The sequence below is a fragment of the Pyxicephalus adspersus genome, chromosome 4 (genome assembly GCF_032062135.1).
Source record: "Pyxicephalus adspersus chromosome 4, UCB_Pads_2.0, whole genome shotgun sequence".
In the NCBI taxonomy this organism is placed as follows: Eukaryota; Metazoa; Chordata; class Amphibia; order Anura; family Pyxicephalidae; genus Pyxicephalus; species Pyxicephalus adspersus.
This window is the reverse complement of record NC_092861.1, coordinates 87,332,367-87,348,417: the sequence shown is the minus strand read 5'-3', so window position 1 is coordinate 87,348,417 and position 16,051 is coordinate 87,332,367. Positions and strand designations below refer to the sequence as shown.

The following is a 16,051-nucleotide window of genomic DNA, read 5'->3' as shown; positions in this document are numbered from 1 at the left end:
ACCTGTATTACGAGAAATGTAGAGGCTTCTAAAGATGGCCACTACCTGGCTGTCATTCTGCTTCACTGGCTTCATTATTTTCTGAGCCCTAACAGAAGATCTGGCTTTACTGACTACATCTTTTTCAGGGTCAATGACTGAAATAATATTAAAACCATTTTAAGGCTACACACACTTTTTTTTAACCCTGTGTGCTGTAAAATCCAGTCTATTACTGCTCACCTAAAACTGCAGAAATGTCTGCTCTGACAGGCCAGTCAGTGCTGGAATAGTCAGATTGGCTGAAAATTTCATTACTTTTACTGCAAATTAGAAGTAATGACAGATGACACCAGGGTCCATGTCAAGGTCTCAAGAAAGAAAATCACAAGCCAGCCTGTCTAAACTGCCATTACTGCAATGTTAGATGAACAGTAATTAGCTACATTTATTAGCACATTGGGATAGCATTAAAAAAAGGATAAGAATACACACAAATGTGCATTAATCCTGTATGAGACAAACAATGCTGAACCTGAAATAGAAAACAACCTGAGCTGAATTTTCTGTAAATTTGCATAATTTGTTTTGTACTTCCCAAAATAACTGCCATTGTGTCTGTGATTGTGCCTGTTTTATCCAGGTAATGGTATAGCTAATAGTAGTTAGTCACATTCAACAGGATCTGTTCTTGTAATGTTGGAGACATTCTGTAGCTTATCCAAAACACTTTTTTTGTTCTGTGTAAAGAAATGGCTTACATAAATTAGGGCATAACTTCAACATACAAGAACAGATTAGGTTGAAAACCGCAAGAATGTGAATGACTATTACTGACCTGATAGTTTATCTTCTCTAGACTTTGGAGCTTTAATAATTTAGGCCCAATGTATTGGTATGGATGGACTTAAAAAATATATCATATATATGCAGTTTGCTTTTGATATAAATGTTTCTAGTGGAAACAAGACCTACACATAGATTGTCTACCTAGGCTAAATTTGCTTAAAATAAAGAAGTTTGAAGTATACATAAAATGAGAGATATTATAAGAACTTTTACAGACTTTTCAAACAACTTTGCTTTCTTTTGCACTTAAAAAACTACTGCTTCACCAGATGTTTAAATTCCTGGTACATTGTAAACTCACTGTGGTTTCTCCCACAAACCTGTTCATCAATTCAGGGTGTTGGAGCCAGTGGGAATAACACAAGTAAATAACTGATTCCACTAGAAAAATGGAACCTTTCCCTGACCTTAGGAAAGGGAGCTTTGACTGCTGAAACAAGTAAAGGGTGTACAGATAATTTACATGCATTCATCCTGTGACATCCTATTGGAATGGTTTTATAACATAAATAAGGTTAAAGAAAATTAAAATGTAGTAAACAAACATATTTATGATGAAGGGGTATGGATTTACTGACTGCTTTTTGGAGATGACCTCCCTATTGTTGCCTTTCACTCCTAATTTTCTTTTCTTTTACAGGTTAGCGTTTTTTGTTCCTCATCGGAATAGGCTTCAAAGCCTTATGGGAATGTGTGAATTTTAATACCAATAGGATTATGTGTTTCTAACAAGGCAGAGGACTCATAGACTAAAGATCTCTGCCAGAAATGACCACCAGAATCTTAAAATAAATAATGAAAATAAATCATTTTGGAAATTAGAAGCATTCTATTACCAAAAATAAAGTTAAACCAAAAAATGAGTTGGGGTTTCATCAGACTTCATAAAAACAGGCTTATACCAGCCTCATCCCTTGCTGCCTTTTGGCCAACACAGGCTTTAGCTATGTAATGCAAGCTGATGTCAAAAAGAGAGAGGTGAATTTTAATTACATCTGATTATTAAACAATTCACTATGCATCCTATCAGAGTTAACACTGTTCTGCTACATTGGCTTGTCAAACAGCTCAATATTGGGAGCACTGCTGCCATGAGTAAATATGCCATAACAATTAGCTAATCTGTCTGAAATATAGCCAAGTCACGGGTGAAATTGAGGGAGTCTTTGCTGCCACTAATTTGACCATACGGTGCACTGTAATAAAAGAGGAATTATCAGATGCCTGTATTCAGTGGTAATTAATGTCACCATCAGTAATCAGGGGAATGACTAAAATAATTGTGTTTCTACTAAGCACTAGCGCTTAGTATCATTCACTTTAATTATATGTTTTCGAGTGTAAGTGCAACAAAATCAAATAAATTCTAATTACTTGGGAAATGGGGAAAAGGGCAGCTAATTTTTGAAGCGCCAGTTTTTCTGAAGGATAAACGCCTAATTACCAGTAAGGATCAACAAAACTTATCATCATTAGGCAATGCATTCCAGAAAAGAAAAGCCTATTCAATAAAGAAAAGTAACACAACTATGTACTAGTCAGCACACCCTAAAATATAGGCATATATTTTTTTAGATTTAACAAAAGGAATACAGTCATATCCTGATTTAAAAATAAAATGACTCCATATGTCCTTTTAAATAGCATTTATTCTTGTGGAGATTCACAGTATGAAGACACTGTGGTTTTGAAAATGAGGTCATTTACCAAAGCTAAGCCTGCAATGCACTTTATTTGGTATTATACTAAGAGAAATTCTGTACAGAGAAAATTGAATAAATATTTATTTGCTTAAGTTAAGCAAAACTTTCCAAGTAAACATTTTTTTATAAAAAAAAAACAACTTTGTTTTTAACGGATTATGTGACCATATTACATAAATTCCATTTACAATTTGATTTTCCTAAATAAATACAGCTTTTAAAACATTCTGATTTAAATACAATATATGCAGTTTCTGTCCAACCAAAAGTGACCCTGTTCAGTTTTTGATATCCCAACAGCTAGACCTCCCTTCTGACTCTGTTCCTGTTAACAGTGTTTTGGGTAATCCTGTCCTGTTTGTGTATTATGTTGCCTTTTAAACAGCTTCAAATAAATAAAAAATCCAACAGGGGGAGGAGGCCTAGGAACCCAATGCACCAGAAGAGTTCCCAAGAAATACAATTAATCATGAGATGTTTTTTTTTTTCGGCCTTGTGTTTGAACAAGCCTTACCTGAGGGGTAATAAAAAGCATTGATCATGGAGCCACATTGGGGGAGAGCCATATTAAGCCAGATTTGAACCTGGAAAGATCACATTCATCTCCAGGGATAAAAATCTAGAATTTGTACATAATTTTGCCCCAACAAAAGAGAATTGCAGTTACATTAACATTCTGCATACCCACTGCTATGCTGGCACCGTAAAGTTATATACACCAAGTGAGGTGACTTACATGTGATTTATTAGCATTGACATCAGATATTTTACCTTCTTGGTAATGTATACCAAGATTGGATGTGCATTTGCTGCTCTTTGAATTGCATATATAAGGTTACATAACCTTATATGTACAGTATATTTCAACAATCAGTTTGGTTTGCCATTTTACTGCCAGTGTTTTCACTGGCAGTAAAATTACTGTCATTACGTTTCAATTACTGTCATTACGTTCTACTTCTGTCATTGGCAAACGTAATACCCTACTTTTAATGTTTCTACCAGATGATAATATATGATAAGAACTACTCCACTACTACTAATGGTCTCATATACATACTTACTTCAAAACTTCAGAATAAGGACCATGTTTTCGGTAGATAAGAGCGTCACAAAATGTCTGGTAGGTCCGCTGTGTTTTGGTTTTCCAAGCAATGCAATAACATATAGGGGTTCTTCTGAACACAAGTGGCTTTAGGACATGCATTCCTTTCAATGTTCTGTACAGGAAAGCCACATCCATTTTTACAAAGCAAGAGACAATTCCTATTTATCTGCCTTTACCAGTGTCAGAGAAGCACTTTGTAAGCAGAGCTTTGAGTGCACACTAGTAATACATTATTACTCAAGAATAGTTTGCAGCTTCCTAGAAACTGTTGCAATCACAACTATGTAAATGTGTTTCCTCTCGAAAAGTGAAAATGAAAAGTCTCGAAATTTACTGTTTGCAAGAATATAATTCCATTTTGTAAATCAAGTACAGACTATAAAATTGATATCTCAGAGGCAAAATCATTACTCGTGAATGAAAATTTTATAAATAATATATTGCTGTTTGTTTAATTACATAGGTGAATGACTTGGATTTACTATAGTTTACATTTTACTATTAGTAGCTATAGGTATACATTAAAGTACACAGAGAACACAGTGTAACTTGAATGTTAGTCAAATAGGAGCCAACAGTTCTCTTTATTATTTTTACTTATTTTTTATTAATTATTTTATCTTTATTGGAATTCTGTATTCTTTGCATTAGTATGTTAGTTTATCTTACAATATTTATTTTTGGTTTTCTTTTACTGGAAGCATTTTAGATTTTGTTTGGAAAATTCAAATTGGAAATATATAAAAGTAGTGTACATGGGGAGAAACATTTCCCAAGGAGAAGAAATTTCAAATAAAGAGTGTTGGCCAGTACATTGCCAAGCGAAATAAGATGTGCACAATTCTACACATTTGTTTTTAAAAAAAAGGGTGTTGCACTTGAAAAAATAAATACAATTTTCAATTTACATATAAGGGTTGTCGTCCCTTTTATGTAAAGTGAAATTTTTGAGTTTAGGTATGCTTTAAGTAATAAACACATGCTAAAACCAATAGAGACAATTGCCTGATTTATTGAAGCTCTCCAAGGCTGGATATAAAGGGCTGGGTGACCCAGCAACCCCTGAAAAGATCTGGCCAAGACATGAAAACATTTATTTATTAATAGCAAATGATTTTTAAGAAATACATTCCAGATTTGCTGAATCTCCCAGGCTCTTCTATGATAGTCTATATTCTCCAGTTTTGGAGAACTTTATTAATTCAGGACCAATATATCCATATTCAATTCATCTTTACCTACCCTTAAGAACAAAACATTTGCAGTAGCATTTTGTGCAGTTGGAACAGAGCTGTCATTTATTTTAATATGGGTGGGACACAATAGTCTATTCAAATGGAGTTTTACTTTAGATGGTTTAGAACCATGTTCCAGTAAATGATACATTACTCTTTACAGTCCATCAATACTTATTGCATTTGAACATGTGATGGTGTAACAGTTATGTATCTTTCATTTATTGAGAGACTCATCTGTTTGAATAGGTTCAACCACTTACAATGGGGTTATGTTTCTGTTTCCAAAGCAACTCTTGAATGCAGCTAGACTTCCCCATTACCCCCAACTGTAGATGGAAGGACCAGTGTTACCTAGCCCCTGGGATCTGGAATGGATCAAATAATTTCTTCTGTTAAACAGCTTACTAGTAGACAGACCGGATTATATAGATTGTTCTAGTGTCACTAGCTCACCCAATGAGCAACTATGTATCCTTTGTTTATAGACCAGTATTCATTGAGACATTTCTTATATATTGGGGAGGAAGAACTCCACAGATCAGCAGTTTTGTGTTCGAGGTGCTGACTTTTTTATTTATTGGTGTATTTATCTTTGACTGCACCAGCTTTTGTGCCTTGCTGAGCTGTGGTTATCTTGACAGTGGAGCCATAGTTAATTAAAACATACAAACATATAAAACAAATATAAGACATACAAACTAAACATAATTAAAAGAAGGATACCAGTTTACCGTAACTAAACAAAATGGCAGTCATTTTATCTGTTGTGCAGGTGCCATGTCAGAGAGGGAGTGTGTGGTGCTAAGGTTTAATCCAGAGGGGTATACAGCCTGACAGCCCTTTCCTCTCCTCTGCTTTCACTGCTCAAATAGTCAATGGTTATTTAGCCTGTGGCCTTTAGCCTTTTTTTATTTTTTATGCTTGGACACTTTTATTCTAGAATGGTTCTGACACAAGAGATCTTACCAGGAAGAACAGTAACTTCTGGTCTGATTGACTTGGTGGATGTGTTTTAGGTCCTAAGTCAGAACCAGATTCGGGCATGCTATCATCAATGCCAAAAGCAATATATGGCCTAATTTATTAAAGACCTGAGTAGACAACCATGGGATAACCTGGGTGATCTGGTAGGCCTGTAGTGGATCTGGTCTAGAACTGAAAACATTTGACATCTGATGGAAAAATATTTTGTAGTGATCCATTCAAGGTTTGCCAGATCACCCAGTTTCTACCATGATAGTCTACCTTCTCCAGTTGTGGAGAGTGTTAATAAATCACTATGAAGCACACAACAACAAGTACAACATCACTAAATGCTCACCACATTCTACATTGGGTGGGCAAATGCATTCTGGCTCTTGCTAACATATTCTCCAAGAAACCTCAAATGTAAAAGTTTAGGTCTGTAGAAATAGTCTCTTTGTATAGATAATTTCTATACGGACCTGTATCCACCAGGGAACATCATAATGCCAATCTCTTGGGATTTTACCTGAATACTAAATTAGGCACATTTCTTGCATGACTGGTAATGTCAATGTAACAGATAGATGTACTGGTAGTTCTGTGGGACATGTACATGGTATAGGCTGTGGCTTTGACAGTATAGGTGTTAAAAGTTGGTAAATAGGTGTTAAATTGTTAAACGCTAATCCAGGTGTAAAAGTTGAGGACCCCTCAATATCTGATTACTACAATGTGAAAGTTTTGCAAATCTAACTCTCATATGATTCAGTTATGCACTTGGAAAACATATCTCAAATAATGCAAATCTTTAGGGGTGTATCCCCTTTTTTGTTATCAGAATTTTTTTTTTCAATCAGATATGTATTGTTTGAAGGACAAACTCAAAAATTGTAGGCTAAAAAAAGTACCTGTTCATGAGGTTACTCCCACAGACGGTCGTTGAAATAATGAAAACACATACAGAAAATACAGAAATGCTCTTTTTATTTACCATATAGGGAAAACCATTAATTGTTTTGTGAGCTACATGGAAACTACAAGATACAGTGTTTCCATGCACGTGCACACATCAAAACATGGAAATGATTTGGTATTGGTCATAATGGTGGAAGATGGATCACGGACATGACAATGGCTGTACTCCTTTTATCTCCAGTGACTTGCTGAAATTGATCTCTAATGCTTTGGCAGTGCCTTTGGTTAATTTAAGATTTTTGATGCAGCCTTTGAAACTTACATTTGTGGTCAGACCAAATTGCTTTACATCTTCTGTAGGTAGAGAAGAAAAAAAACTGATTAATAACGTTTCATGAGGTTAACTCAATGCTATCTTTAAACAAACATCAGAATAACTCAAAAATATATTGTAATTGAAAGCTAAAATCTGGACATACATAAAATCACCTTTTTGTATATAACACCAGTTGTATATTCTTTAAATTAATTGCATATATTTAAACTGTAGTTGGCAACAGCTAAAGCTACATACACACTTCCAATTATTATCGTTGGAAAACGAACGACGAACGTTCATGCACGATATATACGAACGATCGTATAGCACCGATCCTGCACATAGAGTTAACGACACGATCGTTCATAGATATTGTACACACAATAGATACGATCGTTTGAGCGATAGAGGAACTATGTGCACGACAGTAAAGTGAACGGACGTTCGTTCATCACGCATGCTCTGAACATGGACGATCAACGAACGACCGTACACACGAACGATGTTCAACGATCGTCGTCCAATCCGATCCGTCGGTCCGGTCGTTCGTTTCCAGCGACTTTCCTCGTTCGTCGGCGTCGTTGGTTACTTTTTTACCAACGATTTTTTGCCCAATCGATCGTTCGTCGTTCGATTGGAACGATAAAAATTGGAAGTGTGTACGCACCTTAAGTCTTCATATCATCTGCATTCTTCACTAAATGACAGCAACTGACTAGCAGACATTGAATCTAATCAGGATCTGCTTTATGGACAGGCTTAGACAGAAAATTTTGTGATCAGGGAACAAAGCAGAGTCAGCAGTTCTAACATATTAACAGGTTTCTACTCCTGCTTTGTCCAATAAGCAAGCATTGGGTGTCGAGATGTCACTACTGTAATTAATAATCAAAGTTACACCACAAGCATTGCATTTAGTGCATTGGTGTACAGTATTTTAGGTGGATGGGATGATGCCATTATTGTTTCCAGAGCATTTGAAATCTTGTGAGAATTTTCATGAGATTTTGAGTGCCTGGGAGTCAGCAGTACTCCCCTGTGTAGTTCTAACTAGAAAATGAATCCAAAAGTGGATGAAAAAAAAATAAAAATCATTTAACAAACAAAACAAATGCATATTTAGCTATCTGGCTTGAATCCATCTTTAAACAAAGCCTTATTAAAAGAAAGAGAATAGGTTTGGGCAAATAATTATTTATCAGGGTTTTCTATAGCTAGAAGTAGATTAAAGATTTTTAGCAGGAACTGGCTTGTAATGTTGAAGTTACCAGTCATCCAAGTGGACTCATTAGTTTAAACAGGTGTCAGGAACTATCACCTCTATCATGACATAGGGTGATTACATTTTGATAATTAGAGCACAGCGTTCTACAAACTTTTACATTTCACATTATGGTTTTGGAGAATACCCATGTAGTTTGGCACATTTTACTGGCACAAGGAAGATTGTATTTAGGTGACTAAGTTAACTATGTGGTTATTATTACTTTTAATAAATACCAAATAAAATTTGGTATAAAAAATGATTTACCAAATATAATTTGGTATATACACTATATCACAATATTGATATAGCTTCCTAGGCTTCTTACGGGTTGTCTTTTTTATATCCTTAGATTATGTATGTTATAAAACCTGCAGTTCTACATTTGTGGACGAGGCACATGTTGCCTACTTAGTTAGATCAGATTCCAAAGAACACTAACTGGCATGCTGTTCACAACAGTATCAGTGGGTGAGGTGGTTACTACACAGACTGGTACTTACCAATTCCATGCAGTTCAGAAAATGGCACTAAAGAAAGGCAGCCCATTATAGGCTCCAACTGGATTTACCACTTTTTTGTTCACCCCATATGACTGGCCCAATCACATAAAAGTTAAGGGAATGAGTCAGATGCTTCCTGATACCCTGAGTTGTAATGCAGCACACAAAGGAGTAATGGTTCTATAACTCTCCCCAACAGTATTTACTGTTCCTAACTCCACTCTTTAATGTCACCACATAATATGGCAATAGGAAAGGCAAGACTGTGCAGAACTGTGTAAAACAACAAAAAAAAAACTCCAGTGAGGCTAAAAGAAAGAAGAGTACCTAAGCCTTACATTCCAAAGAATTTCCTCTACTAATTGTGTATGTATGAAAATTTTTTTAAACCCTACCAATGAATCCTTGCTGAACTTTAATATATTTCTGTTTTCAGGGGCCTTTAAAAGAAAGAAAAAATCATTCCTTGAATGGGACTGGGTAAAGTTGTCAAGATAAGTGAAAATTCCCCTGCAAAGTAAAAATTTACTTTTCAAAGCAAACATGTTCAACTTCCTTAGAAGATGAGTCAAAGTGTGCTCGCTTCACACTATATATATATTGACAAGTTTATTTTTTAACCATAAAGTGTAGTGTAACTTAGTTACTATTGTTTCATTGACTTTGTAAACCACTGCATAATATGTTGGCATTATATAAATACTAGTTAAAAATAATAATGTGGTCTTGCTTGGGAGTTGCAAACAAAAGTATTGGAGGAGCTCAGAAGAGACATTTAGGGGGGATATGATCACCCTGTATAAAGATATAAATGGTCCATATAGAGAACTCTTCTCCCAACTATTCACTTTAAGATCAATTTTTTCAAACTTGCCTACCCATCTTCTTCTGTCTTTTAAAACCGTCATTACTTCCCATCACTCCATATCTCCCTTCCTATTGTGTGCTAATTCCCCCACATACTAGATTATAAACTCTTAGGGGCAGGGTCCTCTACTCCTGTGTGACTGTCTGTATTCGTCTGTTATTTGCAACCCCTATTTAATGTACAGCGGTGCGTAATATGTTGGCGCTATATAAATCCTGTTTATTAATAATAATTATAATAATAATAATAATCATCATCATTACAAAGAACAAGAGGGCGCTCTTTGTGTCTGGTGGAAAAGAAGTTTAAGCTCCAGATAAGGAAGGGATTCTTTACTGTAAGGTCAGTCAGTGAAAATGTGGAATAGGCTTCTTCAGAAAGTAGGTTCAGAAACTGGATGCTTTTTTAGAAGCACAGAATATAACTGGGTATTGAAGCTTTAAGGTAAAGATAACAGACTGTTGATCCAGGGAACATCCGATTGCCTCATGGAATTAGGAAGGAATTGTTTCCCCTGTAGAAGCGAATTGTACAATTGCGTTATATGTTCATACGGTTTAATATCTGGGATATGTTTATTTCCCTAGTGGCTGAACTTAATGGACTTATGTCGTTTTTCAACCTGACTTTCTATGTAACTATATGAGATCATGTTCTATTATTTTAAACATAGCATAACGATGTGAATTACATTTGTATCTTATAACTATTTGTGATAATTTTTTAGTTGGTGCAAAAATAAACCAATAATGGCTTATTATTTAGCACTACCTGTCTTTTTGGCCATTGCAGAGAAGCTATCCCTTCGGGGCATCTTTATTTCAAGTATCATCTGTCAAAATATGCACTGACAGCTTTTTTCTTATAACTTAAATGTACTCACCAGGATATCCCCCTACAAAGACTGGATCATTAGTGTCTGCGGATGTGGATGCTGAATTTGGACTTGCAGCTTCTACTTTGTTGTCATCAATGATCATCTCTAAGCGGTGTTTTATTTTACTTGCCACCACTTTGTGCCACTGTCCATCACACAAGCTAGAAGGCAGCTTAGGCTCATAAACTGCTGTGAATCGACCAGCTCCATTATCCGCATGGAAAAGAAGCTAAAGAGAGGCAACACATAAAAATGGAGACAGTTTCCAAACACATAACAAAAATATGATTCCTAAATATAAACCCTACCCAACACATGGGTGATGTTGTGGGAGTAATTTACGGAAAGGTAAAGCTGGACTCAAAGCAGATATAAAAGACACACAATAATGGAGCTCTCTATTCATTAGTACATTGTTAAATGCAAGCAGTGTAAAAATCCAGATCTGACTTGTTATTAGCCTGTAGTAATCACTATAGCAAAGCACTGATTAGAATGGCCACACAATAGATGAAAGCCACATAAGTAGCTTTTTAATGGGAGGACAGAAATCCAGGCTCAGACAGAGTGATTTTCCCCTTTTAACTATCCATGTATGGGGCGGGGGTAAAAAGGAGACCTATAAAAGTTCCTAAATTAAAACAGACAAAAAATCAGGTCTCCCGTCCTGCCAGACATTTTTTCTGTGCAGCAGAGCTGTGTAGATCTAAGATCTGGAATGGCAGAAAAACAAGTACAGTCATGGCAAAAAAATATTGGCACCCTTGCATTTATGTCAGAAATTACATCACTTCTCTCCGAAAATTGTTGCAATTACAAATGCTTTGGTATTGTCATGTTTATTTCTTTTGTTGGAACTGGAAGAACACAAAAAAGCAAACAAAATGATTGACACCCTCAATACTTGGTAGCACACCCTTTGGAGGACATAACTGATGTTAATCGCTTTCTGTAACAATCAGTGAGTCTTTTACATCTCTCTACTGGAATTTTGGACCACTTTTCCTTTGCCAGTTGCTCCGGGTATTTCAGATTTGAAAGGTTCCTTCTTCCAAATGCTGTTTTTAGATCTTTCCACAGGTGCTCTATAGGACTTAGATCTGGACTCATTGCTGGCCACTTCAGAACTCTCCAGCGCATTGTTTTAAAACATTTCTGGTCTTTAAACCTTTTTAAAAGTATGCTTTGATTCATTGTCCTGCTGTGGGACCCATGACCTCCAGTTAAGACCCAGCTTTTTGACACTGGACCCTACATTCCACCACAGTATTCTTTGGTAGTATTCGGATTTTATAATACCATGCAAACAGTCAAGACTACCAGTGTCTGAAGCAGCAGGGTAAACCCAAAACATTAGTGAACCTCGTTCATGTTTGACTCTAGGGACCATGTTCTTTTCCTTGAAAACTCCAATCTGGCTTGTGTTTGTTTCTGTGTCAGCACTGGGTCTCCTGCCATAGCTTTTCATTCAGATGGCGATGGATATTGCAAGCAGACACTATTGTACCCTGTGCTTGCAGGTCAGCTTAAATTTGTTTTGAAGTTGATCGGGGTTCTTTATCCACCATTCAAACAATTATTTTACATGTTTCTTAAAGACAATTCTTTGCACTTCTTTCTTTTCTCTGTGCTCAGTGTGTTACACACAGACCACAAACAGCTGACAAAGGAAGAGTGGTTCACAATTCCAGTAGAGAGATGTAAAAGACTCATTTTTACAGAAAGTGATTAACATCAGATAATTTTTCCTACTTTTGTGTGTGCTACCAAACATTAAGTTAAGGGCGCCAATACTTTAGTATAGGCCATGTTTGATGTTTTGTGTGGAATGTCTAATTTTTTTCTCTCTTTTTTCAGATTTTTGCTCTCTGCTTTTTTGTGTTCATTCAGTGTCAATAAAAAAAATAAACATGACAATATCAAAGCATTTGAAATTGCAACGATTTTCTGATAAAAGTGTTGCATTTTGTGAAATAAATGCAAGGGTGGCAATATTTTTGGCCATGGCTGTATTGTGGCAGGAACAATAGCTTCCCTATGAGCATTTTTGTCTGTGTATTTAACATTATCACAAGCTCAGTATTAAACAAAAGGACCTGTTGGAAGTAACAACCTATCTAGGTTGTAAAGATAGCTCAAATATTCAATCATTTTTTGCTCCAGTTTTTCTATATATAATTCTATGATTTCGAATTTGAAATCCAGAACCAAAGTTGCTAATTCTCATGGGTTACTGAGGAAGATTGCAAACATTAATCTGAGAAACAATTTAGATATTTAGATATTTCTGAAAATTGTAAATACACTTTTTATATAAAAAATAGACAAACTAAAGAAGCATTATATGGTAAAATTTGTATTGAAAAACATCTTTTTCTGACAGCTAAAGCTTTAACATCACTATAAATGTTTATAGAAAGCAACCAAAAACAGAATCACTTACTTTACCATCCACCAGTTCTATGCCCAAACCATCCATCTTTTTGCCACTAATTCCAATCAGAACACCATTGGTCCTTGTTGTGCGAAATGCAAATTCTACTACTAAATCAGTGCCTACTTTGAAAGCTCCCACTGAAAAAAAGGAAAGTGGAGAAGGAAGGGAACAAATTTAGCTCAATAACATTAACTGTTTTCAGAGGTGGACAAACTTTTCTAGGTGTAAGGGGACCATATAAGCCTCAATCTATACAGATATGAAAAAACAAAAAACAATTTCCTAACACCTAAAATCTGCACACAAATCTAGGTGTTCATCTTTACCTTGATACATTTTATTTGTGGAATGAAAGTCACTTAAAATACACTGATGGGCATAGCACAATAATCAAATATTGTTCACTGGGTAGCTGAGGAAAATCTTTGCCTAAGCTATTTACCGAATGCCATCTTCAAAAATACTGAAGAAATTTTCTTCAGAAACTAGATGGCAGAGTTATTCTTAACCTCTACAACTTTATTAAAAACATATTTAATAAATATAGACAAAACTAAACATTACATAAAACAATTACCTGTTTTTGCAAACCCTGATCCATCAAAATAAGTTCCCGTTTGCGGATTAGCAAAGCATGAGCCAACATTGTAGCTGGAAGTAGGATTACTAAAATCTGTATTGCCTTCAACCATTCTGAAATTGCGAATGCAGCCATCTATACTATGTAAAACCTGGCAAAAAAAACCCCACAAAGAATAAAAATGTTTCCAACATCTAAATAGATTTTCACACAAAACTATGCTAAGATTGCATATTGTTATAATGTACAGTGTTAAGATATTTTTGAAATATGTATTATGAAAAGTATTAGGTAAGCAACACTTTACTTAGTCTACTTAAACTATAATGTGCAAATGATACTGGCCTATAAAGCAGAATTACAGGCTGGCATACATTGCAATTAAAGCCTGTCCCCAATTCCCAATTGTCCTAATAGTTATTCTACCTGCCTCTGTCCTAAAATATGGCAATCTGTATTAAAAAAACAGTTTCCCCTATTTCATGGTACATTTATGTTGATAGCAGCTATTATGAATTATTAGGTCACATCCTGTTCTAAAACATATGATCTAGGGCAGTGGTGCCCAACCTGGGGGCTGCTGTTGACATTGAGACAAAACTTGCGGGCCACAATGCAAACAAAAATTAAAGATGTATGTTGAAGCTAGAATAGTTTTATTTTAAAATGAATTTAAGTTAAAATGTTTCTCGTTACCATAATGTACATGCCCCAAATAAAAGAAATGACACATCAAGAATTTCTGCACTAACCATCTGATGCTCATTTTATTGATGAAAGATACAAAACTAAAGCTATCATACAGTGCTCGCCGGTCATACATTGCTCCCCCACTCATCATTACTGTACCAAAGGACAGAAACTACACTATGCAAGGTGTTCTATGAAGTATAGGGGGCCACTAACCTTCTTTGTACCCCCAAATGCATTCTTCCAGAGAGATGTAGATTCTAGGGCATAAAACATATCCTGCCCCTGTTATTTTTATTGACCATTTATTCAGCTCTGGCATTTTAAAGGACAAAAAGAAATAGTCCTACTCATTTCTGGTGGAAATACACTTATACAGCAGTAAACCAACATTGTTTTTCAATCTGTCCTGACGAGCAATCAGGAAGCAGCACTATTCACTCCTATGTAGGAGAGCACAGCGGCGTTCCACTGGCTCCTTTTCCCCCTCCCTTTCTCCTCTCCACTAAACAAAATTACATTGTATGTATAGCATTCCTTCCTTCATGTGCCACTGGAAATGATCACAAAAGATTGTTTCCAGAAACAATAATCTTCTGTGTATGGATAACATTAGTTATGATGTTTTTTTTTTAAATAAGCAAAATCTGCAGGGTGAGCTAAACAATCTATTGTATCCTATTTTATTAACTAAAAGGTCAATATCAAGCAAATAGCAAGGTGTACCATATACATAATGACAGGTCAAAATAAATATACATGTACAAATAAAGTCCTGGTAAATAGCTGACTTCTAGCCTAATTTGCTCGTTATCCACTGCAACATGGAAAACAGAAATGTATATAAAAAGAGTAAAAAAAAAAACAGTAAATATAAGCACATTAAAAAGTTTTGTTTTAAGCAGCTGTTTAGAAAGTAAGAAAAAACACTGCGACCTTTAGTAAAACGTAGAGAAAATATACAATTAGAGCTCAGCCTTACCGGGCCAATTCGTTTGGTAGTATAATTAATAGGCAATCCACCAACATAGAGCATGCCCACCACATCCAGGATGTCAGCTTTCTTTGGACTGTTTGTGCTGTTTGCTATTCCATCAACAAACAAATATCCTGTCTGCTTTGTTCTGAATATATTTATCTTGGAGAAAAACAAGCTTAGTATTACCAGTAAGAACTCTTTTACATTAAATTTACAATTTCCAGATCTACATTTAACACAGGATATTATTCCTAAAATAAAATAAAAAATCATGCAAATGAATTATAATATAGCTTAATATGTTTTATTTAAAAATTGTATCAATTTCTGCTATATAATAACTGGTCTTCAACCTATAAATTAAATTGTATATTTAATCATAGATTATAACACATGATTTGCAACTACATAACTATTTTGATAAAAAGCACATAATTAAAAATATAAGGAAACAAGGAACCTAAAATTTACATATTAAGGTGTCTGTACATTTATCATTTCAACCTTGCTCTGTAAGTAATTGTTTTTGTTGTTGTTTAGATCTAAGCTACAAATTAAATTTGTAAAGAAAAAGCAGATTGGTTTGAGGATGATGGTGGCAGAACAAAACTGGGAAAATTAGGCAATGATGACTAGTAAAATAACCAAGTGCAGTTTTTAAGTGAATGATTATTTTTGGTGTGATAAACTTGTTTTTCTAAAGACCTTTTAATAGTACTCAAAGTCAGTAGAGATCAATATAAAGGTGCTCCTTTGTCTTCTTTGAGACAATAAAG

General features: G+C 35.1%; 2 protein-coding genes across 3 annotated transcripts in view; both read right to left on the bottom strand.

The window, feature by feature from the left end:
* The window catches only part of LOC140328939 (enoyl-[acyl-carrier-protein] reductase, mitochondrial-like), a 43,382-nt gene extending 39,515 nt beyond the window's left edge, over positions 1-3,867 (bottom strand). Inside the window, exon 1 of one of the 2 annotated variants that reach the window (XM_072408884.1) lies at positions 3,596-3,867. In XM_072408884.1, the coding sequence (XP_072264985.1) occupies positions 3,596-3,774 (179 nt within the window). In that variant the 5' untranslated portion in view covers positions 3,775-3,867. The remainder of the gene's footprint in view (positions 1-3,595) is intronic. The other variant, XM_072408883.1, reaches the window with a different exon arrangement.
* A 2,943-nt stretch (positions 3,868-6,810) lies between these two features.
* The window catches only part of LAMA2 (laminin subunit alpha 2), a 405,950-nt gene continuing 396,709 nt past the window's right edge, over positions 6,811-16,051 (bottom strand). Inside the window, exons 60-64 of the mRNA XM_072410219.1 lie at positions 15,279-15,434; positions 13,604-13,757; positions 13,033-13,163; positions 10,596-10,818; positions 6,811-7,112 (exon numbers count right to left, since the gene is read on the bottom strand). Of these exons, the coding sequence (XP_072266320.1) occupies positions 6,961-7,112; positions 10,596-10,818; positions 13,033-13,163; positions 13,604-13,757; positions 15,279-15,434 (816 nt within the window). The 3' untranslated portion in view covers positions 6,811-6,960. The remainder of the gene's footprint in view (positions 7,113-10,595; positions 10,819-13,032; positions 13,164-13,603; positions 13,758-15,278; positions 15,435-16,051) is intronic.